General features: G+C 36.6%; 1 protein-coding gene across 16 annotated transcripts in view; it reads right to left on the reverse strand.

Annotated features, from left to right (window-relative positions):
• Nucleotides 1-1,564: 1,564 nt before the first annotated feature.
• Nucleotides 1,565-21,725, reverse strand: part of ptprub (protein tyrosine phosphatase receptor type Ub) — a 231,868-nt gene continuing 211,707 nt past the window's right edge. For 13 of the 16 annotated variants that reach the window (XM_077217849.1, XM_077217853.1, XM_077217848.1 and 10 more), the window contains 7 exons: nt 20,830-20,965; nt 19,648-19,797; nt 16,692-17,006; nt 13,151-13,276; nt 10,792-10,949; nt 5,188-5,323; nt 2,041-2,242 (listed from right to left, as the gene is read on the reverse strand). In XM_077217849.1, coding sequence (XP_077073964.1) covers nt 2,180-2,242; nt 5,188-5,323; nt 10,792-10,949; nt 13,151-13,276; nt 16,692-17,006; nt 19,648-19,797; nt 20,830-20,965 — 1,084 coding nt within the window. In that variant the 3' untranslated portion in view covers nt 2,041-2,179. Of the gene's footprint in view, nt 2,243-5,187; nt 5,324-10,791; nt 10,950-13,150; nt 13,277-16,691; nt 17,007-19,647; nt 19,798-20,829; nt 20,966-21,725 lie in introns of all 16 variants that reach the window. The other 3 variants (XM_077217850.1, XM_077217842.1, XM_077217852.1) reach the window with 2 other exon arrangements.

A 21,725-nucleotide genomic window follows, 5' to 3' on the forward strand; every position in this document is an offset into this window, starting at 1 on the left:
TTTACTAGTTAATATAATCAGGAATCTCGTGCTGTCACCCAAGTGTGGACCAGGGCAGCCTGGCATCTGAGATGCTTTATGCAGAGTAATGTAATCATTAGGAATACACCAGTGGTTTGCTAACTTGGCATCTTGCTGATACTGCAATTTCACAGTTGGGGTCATAACAATTTGAGAGATGCGAGTGTAATACTGAAGTGGATACTCTCAGCATTTATACTTAGTGCTTGAAGTTAAAAATAGCAAATGGTATTTATCACCATTGAAATGTGGTAGTTTAATCACTGAACTGTGCTGTCAGTTGGCTGTCAGTTCTACTTGACTGCACTAAACTGTCTGGCACCTTCCACGAATAAAGTACAAAATACAGCCTGAAGCTCTTAAAAAATAAAGATTTTTTTTTTCTGTTCAACCAATAGACAGTGAAAGAAGGTTCTTCGGCTTTAGAAAATGTTGATCTTCACCTTCAGAAATTCACAAAGGTACAATTTTATATGAGCAATTTTACGTAACCCTGTTACCAAACATATCAAATCAAGTTTAAAAGCCAGATTTGTATGATTTTACAATGTAGCAATAACAATGAAATGTCAAAATTAAATAAAAATGTGTAATCGTAATATAAAATAATAAATATATATATATATATATATATATATATATATATATATATTTATATATATATATATCATAAAATAACTTCTTGTTCAATAAGAGTGGAATAAAAGCTATATATGGTTTAAAATTTCTGAGGTGAGCTAACATCGGGCTTGTAACACTGACTGATGGTTGAAAAACCTTCATGAGACACTACAGTACTGTATTCATGGAATGCACACTCGATGGTCAAACGATCAACCATCATGTGTCCAGCTATTATAGGAAAACAGCAAATAAAAACCATTGAAAACTGCAATGGAACAGAAATGGACTGTGAATGTGTAACTTAAAGGGATGCTTTGAAGAATCTCGAGCCCAGGATTTAGCTGTACACTCAAAGCTTCACAATTGTTAAACAAAATCCACTCAAAGAACACGAGTCAGTCCGATAAATAGTTACAAGTGAATAGAAGAAGATTGCCGGTGTTCTTTTTGGTCCTTTTCTCCTCACTTCTGACACAGTTTCGCCTCTGTTCCCTGTTTCGCAGCACCGTTGTAAAAAGACTATTAACTGCGCTCTCACAAAACCATCGAGTGAGAGGATAAAGGTCAGGGTGTAATCCACCGCAAGCTTTAGAATGCCATCACGTCTGCCCCTTGTTAATGTACTTTCTTTGCTTTAAGCATACAGGGCCACTATTAGCACTTGAGACTTACACCTTAAGACGTCAGGGATTTCCAGCAGACGGTAAGTATATATATATACAAGTGAGAAAAAAAAAGACAACAGCCACAACAAGATAGGAAAGCCACAGCTGGGCAACATGGCCGCCTGACCCTCCTGTCAATCTCCTCTTGAGACATATGGCACCATATATAGTAATAAACTCTGCCTCTGATGATACAAGAACCAAGCCTCAGAGACGCGGAAAACGTTGGTGAAAAGTGTGTCCTTTGCGTTGAAGATAGGCAGTTGATGGAAAGCTGTCTGCTGGTTGAATCTGTGTGTGTGTGTGTGTGTTTGGATGTCAGCGTTTGTGCATGCATGTGTGTTTTGTCCTTTTGGCGCTTTTTAAGGGGCATGGCAGGTGCCCGATTCCTTTTTAAGAGCCCCAGTACAGACGCCCGACTCTCATCTCCACTGCACTGCACATGAAGAGATCTTCTCCAAGTGATGTTTATTTCTGCTCTTCAGTCCAGCCAGCCAGAGAGAAACCGGCAGGTGTAAAATAAAGCCGCTGTTTAGAAACAGCCCACTATCACTGCGAGCAGAGATAAACCAACCACACAAGCTAGGCTCTGGAATCACTCACAGCTTTGAGGAAAATGTGCTGAAAAAATCCCAAAAACAGCCATGACAGAAAGGGATGTAACATATTTAGATGTTTGGGGTAAAAAAGAGAACCGGCAGAGAACTCCTCATTTTTTTGTCCCGTTTTCTTCCTTCTGCTTTTTGATCTGGGTAAGAGGACAGAAAGACGGGAAGCAGAGGGGGAAGAGGGGGTGTAGAGTGAGCCTGCCGGTGGTCCTGCTCCATGCAGTGAGGTCAGCATGGGGGGTTGGGGGGGGGGGGGACCCGCTATCTGACCTCCAAGCAGTCCAAATACTCCAGAACCAGCTCATAACAGAAACGATACTGCTCCTGCACCACACACACAGAGATATGACATAATTAGTGCAATAATTCACTTCTATATTTTTGTATACACAACAGTTCTACACAAATTAATTCATGTCTATTCATACACAAAAAAAAAATTCTATGTTTTTGGATGCTCACCAAAGCTGGATTTATTTGATCAAAAGGAAATACTTTTTTTTGATGGTCCCTTTTAAACATTCTGTTGACTATAGGTAACTTTGCAACTACATGCCAACTAAAGCCCTATTCGGGCGGGATTAACTTTACACAGGTAGATGGAGTAATGTAATTTTACCATAAAACGTCTGTAATATTAATGGGCAATTTGCACGGGATAAGATATCTCAGTAAAACTAGTAGAAGTGGGAGGGGTAACTCAATTTGCGCATCACCATCAACCTACTGTCATAATGTGTATTACGTTGCTTCCTGATATCACGTGCGCAAACACACATAACCTATATTTATATATATAAAACAGTGCCTCTAACAAGTGCTTTCGATCTTCTTTCTGATCTGAATAGTATGTGGCAAACACTTGAGTTTTGCCACAGACTTGTCCCAGCGTCTAGAACGCAACTGAATGCTTTTTCAAGCTTCTCCATACTTGAAAAAACGCGGAAAACTACTTTTAAACAGGAAATGACAAAATATTTAAGTACATATTTACAGCAGGTCTATTCGCACGGGATTAGTATTACCTGAGGTAATTTTTCCGGACCTTTTTACTGAAGGTATAAGTCGCAGTAATCTTTACTGACATTGTCCGTAATGATTACTCAGATGGCACATTCGGACGGGACTAAAATCACAGAAAAGCTCTGGTAATTATTACTTTACCCCACCTACCGGGACCAACTAGTCCTGTCCGAATAAGGCTTAACTCTCATTGGAGTATTAGTAGAATGTCTGCTTATTATCTGTTAACTCTTTATTGTGATGCTCCTCCAACAGACACTCTACTGACTATAATTAACTTTGCTTTAAAAAAAAGTAACTTTCTGAATATTATTATAATTTGCTGAATTGTTGCTTGAAAAGCAATGTTGAAAACCATTGTGCTGCTTAATATTTTTGTGGACTACATGGTAGAATGGTATAATGGTATGACCTGTCAAATTACAATTGCACTTCAGGTATTGATAAAATTTATTTAACAGTGATTTAATTTTTTTTTATTTTTTTTTATTTCATTCTGCTTTCCGAAATCATTTATAATATTATTTTATTGTATCTGCAAGTTTAAAAAAAATATTTAAAAAATGCTTTGGTACAATGACAATACAAAAGCAAACCAATTTAATTTAGGAAACAATAATGATTTTTGTTGACTTAAGGCGAGACACTACAGGTGAATAGGGTAAAATTTTTAACTTACAGATATCACCATGAAACTTTACCAGTTGATTACTCACATGAATTGGAGAAAAAAAATGATTGCAAGTTTTTTGTAATTTTTTGTTTAAATATGCTAATCAGGCTATATCTAATTAAATATGCGCTAATTTACCTATATTTTGAAGTGACGTTTTTTGAAGATGAAAAAAACAAGGTTCAAAATTATTGTTGCATTTTGTTGATATATTCAATAAAAAGACATTTTCAGAGGTGATTATGAATATCTCCTTTTGTTACCCTGTAAATCAGAAAATACTGCCAATAGTCTTAAAAAATTGATTTCCGCCCTATTTTTAGGCATAAAATGTCATATAAATCAGGCCAAAAATGATATATCAACAAATCCCTCTGAACAAACCTTCACAATATAGTTAGGAATAGGACTGTAAAGTTTGGTGTATGTAGGTGCTACTGAAGTGGAAAATCGTCACTAGGAGTGTGAGAAAAAACTCATTTTGAGAAAATGGCCTTTAAAGATTTGTATGGCAAAATTCCACTAATTTCTATTGAAAGCCATGAATTAAAATACAAAATATGCTTTAGGTACAAGTAAAATCAATGTATCACACTGTTTAACATCCAAAACTCATCATTGCTTCATCCATCACTGATCATAACATCCAAAACAACACTTCAACACATCAAAACAACAGATAAACAGTCCATCACACAGGTGAATATGTTTCTGCCTGAGGAACTCACAACCACTTGAGGATCCCACAATTACAGATTTGTTAAGTATTATATAGTAATTATACAAAAACTGAAATGTGTTGAGTAATGTAATTGTTTTGTATATATAGCGTGTAAAGTATAGTATTATGTGATGCATGTATATAATGTCAGAGCGCGTCACGTGATGATTCTGAACGAATCACGTTGTCAGAAATTGGCATCAGCCAATGAGATGCGCATTTCGAGTTAAATCGCCGGTTTTACTTTCAAGATTGGTTGCTGATAAACAGGAAATGACCATATTTGGATCAGATAGCGTTGCAAAGGAGAGAGAGAGCTTTCTAACGGTGTGTGTGATGACAGGGTGCAGACAGCGATCGCGGAGCAGCAGGATGATTTAGAACGCCAACTTTTGATGAATTTATGTGAAATCTACACACGCAAACAGACAAGGTGTAGTAAAATAAAGACCTAAATGTGTATTTTGGACTTTTTTTCAGCACAAGTCTGAAAGAAGACATGTCATTGAAGACAAATAGCCCAAAATCTCAAAATTGACCAATGAAAAAAAAACGATGTTTTTGCCTGCCGTGTCTCGCCTTAAATATTTTCACATTTAATATTTCTTTACACATAATACGTTTTTATACATGACAATTAAGCTGCCTTGTTATTTTAGTAAGGGAGTTACTCATCATATTTAACCCCTGCTCTTATAGTAAAGCCTATTCAATTAAGATCAGGGAAAAGGGGGATCACCGGTAAAAAGTCTTGGGCCTATATGAACTATATGAAGGCCCAGATCAAGTAATGATTTTTGGTATATGGGTATTTATTTGAAAGGCAAAGAATTTCTGAACTTCTGTACCTACCAGTGTCTCCACCATGTTGGGCTTAGCGTTACGAAGAGTCTTGACAGCATAGAAGACGTCCACCATGTTCTGGTATTGGATCATCTCCATCAGGATGTTGCTGGAACAGTACATTCCACTGCGGCCACCGCCGTTCCTAGACATACACGAATACAACAAACCCCGTCTGGCATGAGCAAAGAAGAGACAGACATTGAAGAAAAAGATCTGGCTTGTGCTGCATACTGATATTCAGTCTACAATAGAAATATTACACATCCAGTTAATATGAAACCAGCCTGCACGAGAGGCATACAAAGAGCTTTCTGAAGATCTTCTGCAGTGTATTGGTTCGGCACGACAGCGGCAGAAAGATGAGGCAACGCTGAGATAATCAATCGCAGTCAGTGCTTTGGCAGCTCTGGATTTAGCGCGGAGAAAGGCCTGCGCTGTTCTTTATTAAAGCATAATTGATTTCATCTCCATAAGCTCTTCTCTCTGCCTGTGGTTGGTAACACCATGTGACAGTTTTGAGTGATGTGCTTCTGGGCGGCGAATGGAAGGGAATTCGTGACTGGGGTTCCAGATGAGACGGCTCAGCGGGCAAGAGTGAGACCCGTGGAGACAAAGATGTGGGGGAAGTGGAGTTAAAAGGATAACGACAATGTTAACACCTAGGCCAAGATCATTGAGGAGTGAAGTCCTTGTTTAGAAAACATTTTATTTCAGAACCCTTTGTATTTAATTTGTTTACATCAGAATATTGTTCATGGTTTGTTTGCGAAGGTATACCGGAATTCGGTATTTTACATGTAATTATCTCTTATCTGACTCACTGGCAAACAGAGATAGGTGTCACAGGAGACACAGATAACACTATGAAGACAAGGATTAAGTGTGCTGTTCAAGGGCACAACGGCCATCACTCGGGTCGCTGCAAGGAGACGACACTTCAACAATATGCAAGGCCAGAACGTCACCTGAAGGACAGTCCATGTGCTCTTATGAAATGCCCTGGCCAATTTATCTGTGTGCAATGCAAATACAAATACAAATACAGCTTGTGTGAAATGTTCAGATCAGATCAATAATATATATTTTTTTATATAAAATTTTCTCTTATAATTAGTCCTTTATCTCTTAATTTTTGTCAAAGTATGAGTGCTCTTTGATTAGTTCAATTATTTTCTGCTCTTCAGCGTTATCACAATACTTTTATCTTTCCATTTTGATCTCTTATATTTGTGTTGCATCATCATTTCTTTGAACTATTTTAGCTGAATATTATATGGCATCATTCGAATTGAACTACATTTATTTAATTAATTAGTTAATTTTATGATACTGCCTTTTATAAAATCAAATGTATATACACTACCATTCAACATTTGGGGGATTTTTTTAAATGTTTTTTAAAGTCTCTAATGGTCACCAATTTATTTGATCAAAAATGCAGTAAAAACAAATTTTGTGAAATATTATTGCAATTTTACCCAACTTGGTAACTTTATAATGACTTCACGCTATTAATCATTAATTAAGCATTAGTAAACATTTAATTAATAATTTATAAAGAAGTGATATACATTAATAAGCAGTTTATAAATACAGCTATAAATGCTTTATTCTTGATTTAAAAGCATATATATAATGTGTTTAATAATTGTATTTTCATACTTTGTTAATGATTAATTAATAATCTCTAAATGAAGTATTGCATTATTTATAAACCAGTTATTTAAGAGTTGTCAGTGGTTCATAAGATTATTTAGAAAGTGTAAGTAAATGATTAATAAACTATTTAAATGTACATTCATACATCTTATTATCTTCTTATTACAATCTTATTATTCAGACATATAGTAATAGTTAATTAGTGTGTTAATAAATGTTTTATTAACATGTATTTATACTGTAATTCAGGGTTAATTTGGGTAGTTATGCTGGGTAAGCATTTACAAAGGAGAATTAGAAGATAACTGAGTCTTTAAATCTCCTTTATAAATGCTTTAAAAGGCATAACTAGTCCTCACTTTAGATGAGCTCACAAAAATAGTAAACTGACCACTACTAAATGCTTTATAACTACCTGAATTTACTCCATTTACTTACACGTTCTAAGTAATCTTATGAACCACTGACAACTCTTAAATAACTGGTTTGTAAATAATGCTATACTTCATTTAGAAATTATTAATTAATCATTAACAAAGTATGAAAATACAATTATTAAACACATTATAGATATGCTTATAAACCAAGAAAATAGCATTTATAGCTGTATTTATAAACTGCTTATTAATGTCTATTAATGCTTTATAAATGACGAATAAACTGTTTACTCATGCTTAACTAATGATTAATAGCGTGCTGTTATTAATAACTTCTATTTTGATACATTTTAAAATGTAATTTATTTCTGTGCTGACAATGCAAAGTTAAAGCGATCGTGACTCTTCAGAAAATTTGGACTAAACCGCTCAGTTCATATGGATAATTTTTTCCGATCTGTTTAAGCGTCAAAGTGGTAGTTGCGTAGCTGTCAATAGAGGGACTGAAATTATTCAGATAAAAAAAAATAAAAAAACTTAATTTGTGTTCTGAAGATGAACGAAAGTCTTAAGACAGGAACACACCAAGCCGACGTCAAAGAACTAGCGGCGATGAAAGCTGACTGTGTTGTTGCCTTTCGTCAACTGAGTCTCGGCCAAAAGCTGCGCTTGAACACAGGGGACTAAAGGCTACTGTCAATTAGCACATGCGTTCTGTGCCAGCGTGTAAGTAATTATCTGTCTATATCAGCAGATATGAATAGTCTATTTTCTAAAAAAGGGAAACCGAAACTAGGACTGCTGATATACAAACCATAAACAACGCAGCGCTTGCTTACCATTTTAAATATCAATCATGTCGATCACTTTCTTCATTCAAGTCGGCTCATAATATTATGAAAATATTTGTACATTCGAATGCTCAGGTAAGATGACAAAATTAGAACAGCCTTCTGTCACTGCTGTCCTGGGGCCGTATTCACAAAGAATTTTAAGGCTAAAAGTAGCTCCTAACTGGCGAATTTAGGAGCAACTCCTAAAAATAATGGGCGTGTCACTCCTAACTTTAGGACTCCTAATTTTTTTCACTAAGAGTTATTCACGAAGCATTTTATCCCTAAAAGTAGCACCTAAGTCTGGTACAGCTTAAAAGAAGTCGAGAGGACTCCTAACTCACTAAGACCTATTCACAAAGGATTGTAGCGCATACCACCGGCTCTCGCAGTCGTCCGGGGTCCGCGACACAAGCGGGAATGCTGCATTGATCTGCAAACAAATCCTCTCCCATGTCTCACGCTTAGTTTTACTTGATATCCCAGTGTCGAATTTCCCTTTTAATAATAAAAAAAAAAAATTTCAGCACCAACACCAAGCAGCAGTAACTGATCCTGCGTCCAGTTGGGCTTTCTTTTCCGTTTTGGCGAGTTCGTAATACACCGTCAATTAACTATTACATTACTTCAATAGGAGCAACATTTCCTTGCTTTAAGTAGTCTATTTAGGCTATGGAAGCTTGTTTTCGCCACAGAATGAAAAATAAAAAAGGTAATTGCGGCTTTTTATCTCACAATTGCGACTTTATTTCTCACAATTCTGACTTCATAACTCGCAATTGTGAGATAAAAAGTCGCAATTATTATTTATTTATTTTATTCAGTGGCGGAAACAAGCTTCCATACTAATAGAATCTCAATTAACCAAGCAAGTGTTAATGCAAGTGTCGTTTTTCATTATTAGGCAAGTGGCGGTTTCATTAGGGTATTAGGCTACCTTAATTTAATTTAATTGAATTCACCACTTTTCTCTCTCACTCTGCCTTTTTAGAATTACACTTCACTGGGGCCTGCACAAACATGTCATTATATATGCATTTCGATGACATTACTATTATTATTTTGTGTAGGACACAGACATATTTAGATGTCGTAATTCCATGATTTGTTGCGTCTGTGTTATGTTCCACATGATGGCCCTGTCATCTAACAACCAATCACTGTGATCATTGCGAGGAAACTCGTGCATGAGAATTGACGTCATCCATAGCAACGAAGACTCACTCTTAGTTTAGGAGTTGTCATTTTTCCTTACTAAGAGTAGGTCTGAAAGGCGTTGTGAATAACTTTTAAGAGAAAACTCCTAGCTAAAATATTTTAGTGTGATTTAGGAGTACTCCTAGTGGTAAAATAAAATTCTTTGTGAATACGGCCCCTGATCTCTTTGCTCGCTTTCATCACTTTTGATGAAAAAATGAAGACAAAACTCAAAACAGCCTGACGTTGCCCGATGGCCGTCTGCTTGGTGTGTCCCGGCCTTGGGTTTGGAACAATAAGGGTGAGTAAATAATGCAGAATTTTCATTTTTGGGTGAACTATCCCTTTAACAAATTAATATTTTAATCAAAATTGAAAAAAGTTAATGTTTAATATTTTTGTGGAAGCAAACATTTTTTCAGGATACTTTGCTGAATAGAAGGTTAAAAACAGCATTTATATGAAACAGAAATCTTTTTAAACATTATTAATGTCTTTACTGTCAGTTTTTACTGACGCCAGACCTTTGAACCTTTAGAATTCTGTGAATTCCACTTCCTGTATAGTTACAATTCCAAGTTCAGCTTCCTGTGCAGGGTAGCCAATTCACTTTACACTCATACTCATTAATTGAAAAGCAATACTTCATTTATAAATAATAACTTCAAAGATAATAAAATCTCAAATGGACAAGTCTTTTGTGAAACAATGGCTCATGGAGGATACAGGCTCATAAATCTTCCACTCCCTGTATTACTGATGGAGAGTGCCAGTGCACCTGCTAGACTAGACACATCTCACTGTACAAGCAGAAACAAAAATATCTGTTTGCATCAGTGGTTTGAGGAAACATCAATCAATGAAACGCTGCAGAAGACACATGACCGAAGTAAAAGATGTAGCTGAACACAGATCACATCATTAAGCTGATTTGATGTTTTTGTTTGTTTTTCATTAGATTTGTCTGTATCTGATTAGCAGTACATAAAGTTTATGACATCACAATATACAAAGTTGCATGTATATTGCATATATTGTATATTACAGTTGCAGAAATCATTGGACAGAATGCCAAACAAAAGTCAAACCAATACACTCAAAGTAATGTTAGAGTACACTCAAAAAGAGCAATTGTTTGTTCAGTTTAGCTAATTAAAATCAGTTCTGGATCACACAGCCGCAACCTAATTTAATTGCATGCAATTTTAATTAGCAAAATGGAAGCTTACTTAATCTTTTTGCATTAACACTATGAATAGTATTCATTGGCATTAATTCAATGTATAGACATCCAAACCAAAACAGACACAAGGGAAGTTGACTCATTGTCCACCAGAAGAAATAAAAAGTAAATGTTTGGTTAAATTATTTTTTTAGGCATAACTGAACTAATCTAACTTGAAAACACTTATGAGCCATTGTTCAAACGGAAATTCATTGTTGAACGGAATTCAGCAGGCTTTATATTATAAGATGCTGTAAATTAATAAAAACATTGTTTAAGTGAGTTGGGATTGTGTGGAACATGTCGGCATACTACTCACAGGCAGTGGACCACCGTACGACCTTCCCCACATTCCCTCTGCCACTTCTGTACGCTAGCCAGCAGGTTGAGGAAGGCCTTTTTGGAGTCAGGCACGTCACGATACGCAGACCAGCGCAGGAACTGGAACTGGCACACGACCAGCTGACCCTCCTGCAGCTTTGCATGGATGAGATGGGGGAAAAAGAAAGGTCACGATCAGTAATGCATCGCCAGCTGTGCATTTGGGCTTGTTTATGGATGTGTACAGTAGCGTAGGACTGTTCTCCATGCTGAGGTCTCAGCAGTGCCAAGTCAGCTGTGTTTAGGTTGTGATGAATGAGTCTGCTGGGAAAGAGTTTCACTCAGGTGGGGAAGAAACACTATAAGGCTGGCCCTGATACATGTCTGCTTTGGCTTAAAACACAGGTGGAATTAATATAGAGCCCTGAGGTACACCCCAAAACTGCCCTAAGAGTTGCTGGGAGAAAGTGAGCGCACTGACCATAGCTGAGCGGCACACATATCTTTAACAAGTCTGACATAACGATTTTTCTGTCCAACTCTCCTTCCAATTTGTAAACAATTAATAGGAAATACATATATGCCAGAAGAAATTAAATTATTTTAAATTAAGATGTATTATTAAACTATATCCGAATTAAATAACTTTTAAATCCTATTCAAGTGTTAATAACCGCCCTCATTGAATCTCATTTGTGTTCAATTAGAATATGTTGACTTTTAGATGGATTATGGAATCAGTTGTTGCATGTATCGTAACTCAACAAGCGTCAATCTGATATGTAGAATAGGAACTGCATTGACATTTAAGACCTAAGAGGTCATTTTTTATTATTATAAATAATTAAATAGATAAAATTAAATAACAAACCATCAATTTTAACAATTTTAGTTTCCCAGAATGTTCTAGAAACATTACTTTTTGGTTCCCAAAGCAGATAATTTAACATTCTTTAACAGGTTTAGGAAATGTTCCTCTATCTCTATATTCCGATATCTTTTATCCTGATGTACATCAGTCTACAAACCATTTTGTTTTTATTCATTGTTTAATCAATCATTAAAATTAGCCAAGCGCATCATGACACATAATATGGACAATTAAATTAATATGTAAGATTTAATTTCATAAAAACAAGTCTTATTATAAGTGAACATGGAAACACCACAGAAAGGGCACACCTTTTAAAGCAGAAGCAGTATATACACTAACATTCTCTACCACACAATCTGAGTAATAGAGATGTCAGATTTGAATAACACATGACCCACAATCACAAGCATCCCATCCACACACCCCCATAATTCTCTCTGTAGTGCTGAAAATGCATGTCCCCCACTCAATCGCCTTAGTTTCTAATGTTCTGCAGACACGCAGCATGCCAAAGCATTAAAACACTGTCACATATGTCAAAAGTACATTGAGCAATGAGGAAACTGCAGATGTCTATTAGCCAAAGAGCACTGCCATCAAACATTCTAAGAGAAAAACAGAACAAAATTAGTCCTTACAATAATGACAAGCTGGGGCAAATTGAAAGTGGTAAAAATGACCTTCTGTGGCACGCTCATTAATGTATATTTCATATCTGCAGGCTTACGGAAACTTATTTCGCCATCTGTCCTTGCCTGCGAAAGTGGCGCCATATGAAGTGTCATGTGCTGATGGTATGAAAATGGATATTTTGAAATAGCTTTTCCTCTGTTCTTTAATTGCTCTTGTAGCTTTGCCTGACAAAATATATTGGACTGACAAACCCTATTTATTATACCACTTTATCTCGTAGTCTATTAAACCGTGATATGAATGTAACATGGCATAATGGGCAACAGAGTAATATAAAAGGCCTCAAAATGCTTTTAAAGCTTGTCAAAGATTACATAAAAATCTCAATTTCGCACTTTTTAAACGTAAGGATTTAAGCTGACAGTTAAATGGCACAACATAATGATCAACCGGTTCTAAGGTATGACAAATTTATTATTACAGAATATCATTAAAGCCCTGTGGTGGTAATACAAAGAATTCCCCCAGGAAATTACTTGGAATCGATGTATTTTTAGAAAGAAAATTAAGAGGCTCATTTGCACAGCTGGATGACTTTTTACCTTCTGTGTACCTTTAGAGGCCCAAAAGAATCAAGTCAATAAACTTCATTTGTAAATGCTTCTGTATACTGTAATTTTGTATAATTGCTCAATTAAAGCAATTCTCTGAAGTGAGTAAAATGATGATTAAGTGATTACCTTTCTATTACCTTAAGGGTATATTAAGGGTCTGCTAGGCTTGCGATGTACAGGGGAAATATGAGAGACATTTTTATGGAAGAGAGTGAATGATAACTGATGGAACTCACTCTCGTCACATTTTTGACCCGGAAAAGGCGGGTGATGATGTCCTCATCTGCCGACATGGACAGAAACTCCACTTGCATAGGACCATACTGCTGAAGACCTGGTTCAGGCCAGTACTGCACACAAGGCTGGAGAGAGAAAGACAGGAGGAGGAAGTGAGAGAGTGGATGGATAAGTGTTTAGAAGCCATCATTTGGCATTACAAGTTCTTGATTATTTCTGAATGGATTTTTCAAGGTGAAGTTTCTTTCACAAAGGTGTTTGAAACCCATTCACGCTTTATGTATTCTTAAAACAGAGAATAATAATAAAGAAAAGAAAATGGGTTCTTCAGGGAAAGGGATTCTAGGGAGAAACAGGTACTAGAGGGAGCAGGAAAAGTGGTTCTGAAGTTCTACATGGAATGTCGTTTTAGGAGAAAAAGGGTTGTGGATGGAGAGGTTCCAGAGAGAAATTGTGTTTTAGGATGAAAAGTGTTTTTTAGAAGTAATGCGGTTGAGAAAGAAAAGGGTTCTGAAGGTTAAGAGGTTTATGCAAAAGTGGGATTCTGAAGGAATCGAGTAGTGAAAAGGAAGGATCAGTATTCACTCCGTGCACAATATGGTGACCGTTGACGTTCGAACTTGAGTGTGTGGGCCAGTGCTTCCGGTAAAAACTTCCGGTGATCTGACAGCGAGAGCAAGAGACAACAGCGACCGAGTTCCATTACCACAGAGAACATTTTTCACAATGAGTGTTTTTAAGATTCAAGAGAGGCGACTTGCCTTTCAGAGGGTGACCGCCTCAGCACTTCATTGTTGTGTGTCATTACGTACCGTTTCGCCACGTTACAACAAAGAAGTCAGCTTTCATGCATTCTCCGTTGACACTGCGGTACGGGCTAAGTGGATGCAGAAGATCCGGAGGGATGACTTCAACACGACCAAAAACACCCGGGTCTGTAGTCGGCATTACTTTTTTTGGTAACATTATTATTGCTAACTGTTTGTATTTTAGCATTTAGTATTACACCTGTGCGTTTCTATGCTTTCTATTACTGCATTTATTTTGTGAAAGTGAGATGAGTAAAGAGCATCTGTTTCATAAATCATTATCTGTCTGGTGTTTATAAGCAGCACATAAAGTATTTTACTATGTGTAAAATATACACAAACTTAGCTATATTAAATTGTTTATGTTAACTACAGTTAAAAATGTAAATTAATCACAATTATTACGATTATATTTTTTATCGCAGTTGTTTTTATCTATAAAGTTAATTGATGCAAAGAAAGCATGTTGTAACATGTGATGATAATATTGATCGAGCAATTGATGCAAGTAAGTGAAAATATATGCGCAGAATTGAGAAAATAGTATTTATGGAGATAAATTGTAGCCTATCACAGGGCAAACGAGTGAATGTTCACAGGGTATTTTATGCAAACAACTCTAATCGTAGTTGTAACTCTATATTTACAGTAGGCATAATTGTCATTGCGTATGCAGTACAAGACAATCTTCTGTTCGTGAACAGTTGTATTTCATTCATTAATCTGACTATGCATCCGTGCATTTAATTGCCATTTGCTCGTGTGATAGTAATATAGATCTTAGTAGTATTTTAAATGAAATAATTGATTCTATAAACAACTATAAGAGATCATTTTCGGCTTTCTCCGGCTCCCTGCACCGGGCGTAAAGCGAAACCGGAAGTGTCTATCCGCACACTCACTGATTTGCTGGAAATCCAACATGGCGGCCACGTGCAACTAACCTAAAAGGACAGTATATTTAACAGTATAGCTGTTGAACTTATTATGATCATGCAAGACAGTCAGAGGCCAACCCCCAAAATAAAATAAAAATTCTAACTGATTTGGATCTAAAGCCCAAAGTATACTTTGTTTTTTTACACATATGCTGAGTAACAGGTGTTCTGATGAATAATGCTACCTATCAGATTGTGCTACCAACTCTATATTTGCATTGTTTAAGGTTAGGTTTAGAGAAGGAGAATATAGTGCTGGTAGCACAATCTGATACGTAGCATTTTTCTCTATCGAATTGTGTCACCTACTGTTTTAATGGGAGGTAGCACAATCTGAACGGGTAGCACAAATCGTCAGAACATCGGCATGTTAGCGCATGTCAGGGTTTTCAAAGAGCCGTGATCAAGAACGTCACTCCACAAACTCAAAAGGAAGCTGTATGTAAATGAGACTTGACTATAGGCTTATGACTGTACGTATGTGTACAGTCGAATGCGTAGCCTTTCAAATTATACTTCATTTGATAAAGTGCACGAACACAGGAAGTTGACACATGCATGCTAGAAAGTTAATCTTTGTCCAGTGTCTGCACAATTTTTCTCCAGAAGTTATGACCCATAAAAATGTCTTTGTGCTCTTCAAACTACAGTTGCGGCTATCTCATAATCCCCTCACACAAGCGCTTGTCAGAGCAGTTGTTTGTTGTTGTTGCAGTCTCTGGTATTTTATTGTTGTTCTGTCTCTTTAGTTTCATTTTCTATTGTGAAACAACGGCCCGGGCCAGTGGAACGGGCCGCCTTGCGAAACAACTGAGTAGTGCAAAACAAATTCAATGAGCATGTGAGACCTGCACATACTATTCTGGTGACGAAATTTGCATCACGTGGATATACGCAGACCCTTGCATATGCGTAAAAACCAAGTGGCAACTTTCCGGTCTCTCTCTTGAATCCAACACGGAAATTACTTAAACTGTCTCTAGTGGCCAGTCGATGAATTGCAGGCTCCAAAATAGAGTAGATCCCATATCCCACTTTGGGCTTCAAAAATGCTCTTCAGAAGCCTACGGGTGACGTCATGGACACTACGTCAATATATTTTTACAGTCTATGGTAAAAACCGAAGTATACTTTGGGCTTAACAATGTGATACATGAAATCATTCCATTTGTATCATTCAAATCTCATCAATATTTTGACTCCACTGTATTTGGAATATATTGCAGCCTTAGAAATCAGCATCTATACATATGTAACTCTGTAGCCTTACTAAACGGAACTGAGCTGAAATTAAACAGGCAGCGATGGTGAGAACAGACAAGAAAGAGGAAGAACATTAATGACAGCGAGGCAAGTGAGGTGATAAATATTAACACTTATGGACTGCAGAGAGCAATCATGCGAATGAAGAAGAGGGAGAGACGTTAATCCACCACAGTGAGAAAAACGAACAGATCGACTGCGAGAGTGACACTGAGCAACTGCCGGCATGTTAGCGCACGTCAGGGTTTTCAGAGAGCCGTGATCAAGAAGAGAACCGGAACGTCACTCCGCAAACTCAAAGGAAAGCTGTATGTAAATGAGACTTGACTATAGGCTTATGAATATATAACACTTCACAGGGAGATTAAGAGAAGCTGGGGACAAAAAAGCTTAAACGACTTCAAAGGACATGCAATGATGCAAATGCAAAAAGGCAACCGATAAAGATGTATTTTGAAGAAAAAAAAAACCAAAGTCCTCTCGGGGGCTGTAGTGGAAGTTCTGGTGGCTGTGTGGATGCTTTGGCTTACCCAGGCAGAGTTAGACTGGTTCAGCTGATTCAGCATGACTATAGAGGTGCAGCCATAGTCAAACACCAGCCTCCAGAAGTCAGAGGTCGTGCCGGGCAGCGGGTGGGGGGTGACAATTAAAGCAGCGGGCCTGTGGAAACTATCCATCAGTGCTGCGTTAATGTAGTTGTTACTCTCGCCCTCTGTGGTAACCAGAAATGCGAGGGCCCTGTCAGGAGGGAGAACGTCCATGCTGCGGTTCTTCTCGCGGTTTCGTGGTAACAAAGCGATGCTGCACTCCTCAACGTCCAGATGAGGTGTCACAGAGTTTAGTGTCTGAGGGAAAAAGAAATGGAATGAGGTTGACAACGAATTAAGCTTTGCAGTGTTTGTGGTCAATTGGTTTATTATTGTGACGATGCATCCATATGACATCGAAAAGGTTTAGAATGAGACATTTTAAATCAGTGTTGTTATTGTTAACTAAAACTATTAAAAATGTAAATAGAGCTATATGAAATAACAAATATTAGATGAAAAACTTAAACTTCAAAAAACTTGGACTTGGCAACTAATTGAAATAAAATAAGTTGAAGTTTTACTAAAAGACTAAAAATTTAAATAAAGAAATAAACCTAAAAAGAAAGAGTAAATCTTTTTTATATAAAAATGACAACCATATAACAAAATTACTAAAATAAACAAATTAAAATAAAAAAATAGCTAATTCAAAATATCAAATAGTATATAATATAGTGTAAATAATACTAAAATAACTGTTCCAAATGCTCTTCTTGAACTGGGGAAGACATTTAGAGTTCTGGAAACACAAAATTTGATTCTTCATGATATAATAGGAGAAAAGAAAAAAGAAAGCACAAAAACCTATGGAAGCAAGCTTCTTAGTAAATAAATAAATAAATAATGTGATCAAAAGTCACAATGAGAGATATAAAGTCACAATTACAAGAAATAGTTACATTGTGAGAAATAGTCATAACTGGGAGAAATTGAGCTGGATTTTTTTGGATAAAGTTGCATTTTTAACATATAAAGTCCCAATTATTAATTTGTTTATAATTGTAATTGAACTATAATTGTTCTTTTCACACAAAGTAGGCACATTCTTTCAAAAGACATGAAAACAAAAAAGCAGAAGGAAGGAAGGAAGGAAGAAGAAAAATGAAGGAATAAAGAAAAAGGAAGAAAGAAAGTAAGTTGAGAGAAAACAAGAGCGATTCCTGCTGGCACATTGGTGATTATGTAGATTTCCATTATGCACTAATAGTATTGTGCATCTGGTGACCGCAGATGTGCCTTCAACTCCAACAACAGCTTTTGGATCTAGCTTTAAAACGTATTAAATATGACTCCTCCACACTGTTACTGTTAATACCAAACAAAATCGCAAAATCCTGCCAACCTCATAGTACATAATAAACACAGGTTCTATGAGCTCATTAAAGTCAGGGGGGAAAAATGGTGCCATTCAAACAGACACATACACTGTTCTCCCTGTGCAAACCAAAAGGTAAAGAGATTTGCTGTTCTCTTCTAGAGCCAAGGAACATATAGCCATAATTCACGATTTCTGCCATCACGAATCACACAAATCTGCCTTTCTGTACTTCCTTTTTTGAAAGCCTCGGCAAGAAAACGCTTATAATGAATGCATTACAATTTACCTGGAAAATAAAGTCAGAAAAATGCAATGTAGAGGTAAGTGCAGGAAAGCAAGGATAGTTCAGCCTGCCTCCCTCTGAATCAATAAAAGTATTCACAGCAACACATTTGGAATGGTATAAAATAACCTTCACCGGCCTTTCGCTACCTGAGGATCTGTCACTAAGTGAAACACAACTTAATACTGCTCCCAATGGAGAAGAAATGCAAGGTATTTCTTCTATTATTATAAGTTTTGCACTACAACCTTTATTATTTATGTTTGGCAGTCTAGTAAAACAATTATTGATTTAACCTCTGTAATCAATAGCCTCCTTACTGAAGAACCTTCAAATAAGATGCCAGCATTTACAAATGAAAAATTCGAAATGAAAAGTTTTGAAAGTGTTTCCAACATTCTGTCATTTATTACTGCTCTGTTTTGTCTAAATCATTGTGTTACTGTATGCGTGTAGGTGCACATTTGCTACAGAATGTCGGCGCATCTTGCGTTGGAGAGTTCCACAGTCTGGCCTTTGTTTTATAGTTTAAACGTTTATTTAAATATCCCCAAAATGTCTAGCCACACTCAAATACATTTATTCAACAGTATTAATCATTAATCTTTGTGGCAGCGCATTTTACACTTTGTGTAGCTCAGCGTCTTGTTTGACTGCTGCTATTAAACTTGCTTTGCTCCACTGAGCAAATTTACATTTACAGAACTTCATAGGAAGTTATATACTTATAGAGAAATTAGAAAGATGCCATTTCCCTTTTTTCAATTTATGGTGTTAATAATATCAACTTTCAGAACTCAAACTTCCTGCCCTGTTCAGATCATTTATTGAAACTAATGTACACAAAAAGGCCCCCAAAAGCATCATACTTATGCTTAGTCTCTGTTTGAAATATAACTTGGACCATATGTAAATAATCATATGGAGGTATGATGGGCAAAAATGGCATTAAAACTTTTCTGAAGACAGTTCCCTTCAGAGATACATTCATATACACCCCCACCTCCAATTCAATATTTATATTTTTCAATCAAATTTTCAAGCATCACAAACAGTGTTGTGTCTGGTACAGTATTTTCCTCCATAATATTTCCACACAAATTACATTTTTGGAAATGATTGATCAGTGCTAGCCAGCGATTGGCCAAAATAAAACAAACAAAAAATATTTGCAAAAGATTGCGTGTTTAGATGTTTTAAATGTAGTCATATGGGATTTTGCACCAATGAGATCTCACGATCATCACGTTGGGGAAAATTAGAAAACAATATGAGAGAAGGAGAGAAACAAAGACCTGAAACTCCTCTCGAAGCTGTGAAGAGTTGCTCTGAGAATCCACCCGCAGCATCTCTTTGTAAGCCAGGGCGAACTCGTTCACAGGGATGGCCGTCTCCCCACACAGGCACGCCTCCAGGATGGCATCATGAATGAATATGTACTGCTCCTGTAGAGAGAGAGCGCAAAGACATAGCTATATACTTTCTGTGGTAGACTAAATTTTTATTCAGACTTGACTGAAAGTGATGATGTCCGAGTGGGTGAGCCATTCGCTCTATAATTACTCCATCCAGTTCGAGGCATTCATGTGGATTTGCTGTTAAGTGCATGATTGGCAAGACATCAATGGATTAACATGCATATAATCAGCCAGTCACAGTGACATGGAGGCACTGCTTCTTGTGATTTTTCACCTTCATTTCAAAATGAGCTTAAGCGAAGTCTCCCTCTGAAGCATTGTCCACTGGTGTTGCGGTTGGACAGTGTACTTTCAAAAAAAAATGTTTACAACCAATTGAATCTAATATTTGATACTATTTGCTTTGTTTCGGTTTTGTTCTGTCGATTATTTTATCATCTGAAGGTGTTTTGCAGGAGGCCTTCACTGCCACCCTCGTCTCCTCTGAGAAAACGCCCTTGATAGATGAAGTGAGAAAAGATCAGAACAGGAACAAGGAGAATAGAAAAGAGAGGACTAGAGGAGAAAGCATGCACGAAAGATAAAGGACAATACCGAGTAAATAGATGCCAGTAGCAGAATTTGTTTAACCTCCATGTTTGAACGCCAACAAAATTTGTGGCATGTTTCAAAGTGGGACTGCGGGTGTATACACCACTCTACATAAACAAACACTTGCGGATGGATTTAATTAAAGCATCTGGTAAATAATTACTAATGTTTTAAACAGTCAAATGACTGTGGGATTTACATAATAAAGTTTGGATATGTAAATTTCGGAACATCTAAGCAAATGCACATGCCTCCGCACAGAGGACAGATGCAAGAGAGATGATTTTTTTTTTGCATTTCCCACCTATCCATACACAATTTTCATAACATTCCAAAGCTAAACATTCTGAATATTCATAGTAACACCCACAGAGCTCATGACTGTGCAAATACAAAAGATGTCATTTGCTTAGTCTCCTGCCATGTCTGGGTACAGAGAGTTATGGGTAAACATGTGAGCGTCTGCACCTCTGTCTGGATCATGTTGATTCGACGAGAGCAGAGGGTCTTCACACAGTTGTAGATGTCCACCACTCCTTCACACTCTGCCATGTCCAGCATCACGTCCAGCACGATATAGCAGCCGGTCCTGCCCGCCCCCACACTGAAGAGGAAGAACGAAAGACGGATAGTCAGATGCTCGTCAAAAATTATGACATGGGAAAGTGTTTTTTTCTTTGATTGTACATGAAGTTTTGAGGCAGTCCTGTTTGACCTGGCAGGATGTCAACGTCAAAGTCCAAGGTAACAACTGTTGACAGTAAACACTAATAAAAAAGTACCAAAAATACTAAACCAGATGTTTAGACATGTCAATATCATGTTTTTTTATCCTGTAACATGATATTACCATGGCATTATTTGAGGTTCATTGGATTATTTGAAAGAAAGACAACACAAGCACCCTTTTCAAGTAAAACATTTCACACACAAAAAAGAAAAATAAGAAGTTTGTTTGGTTTTATGCTATAACCCAATATACCCTCTCAAAAGTTTGGGGTCAGTAAGATTTTTTTTTAAAGAAATTAGTACTTTTATTCAGAAAATACAAAAAATGTTCATCAAAAGTCAGTAAAGACATATATCATACTACAAAAGCTTTCTATTTCAAATAAATGCTGCTCTTTTGAACTATCTATTCAGCAAAGAATCCTGAAAAAGAGCAATTTCCACAAAAATAATAAGCAGCCAGCACAACTGTTTTCAACATTGATAATAATAAAAAATATTTCCTGAGCACCAAATCAGCATATTAGAATAATTTCTGAAGAATTTATTGAATTTATAGAAGACTAAATGTAGACTGTAATGATGCTGAAAATTCACCTTCACCAACACAGGAATGAATTACATTTGAAAATGTA

Source organism: Siphateles boraxobius, unplaced genomic scaffold (genome assembly GCF_051911475.1).
Source record: "Siphateles boraxobius isolate OS27281-9 unplaced genomic scaffold, OSU_SipBor_1 12, whole genome shotgun sequence".
NCBI classification, from domain to species: Eukaryota; Metazoa; Chordata; class Actinopteri; order Cypriniformes; family Leuciscidae; genus Siphateles; species Siphateles boraxobius.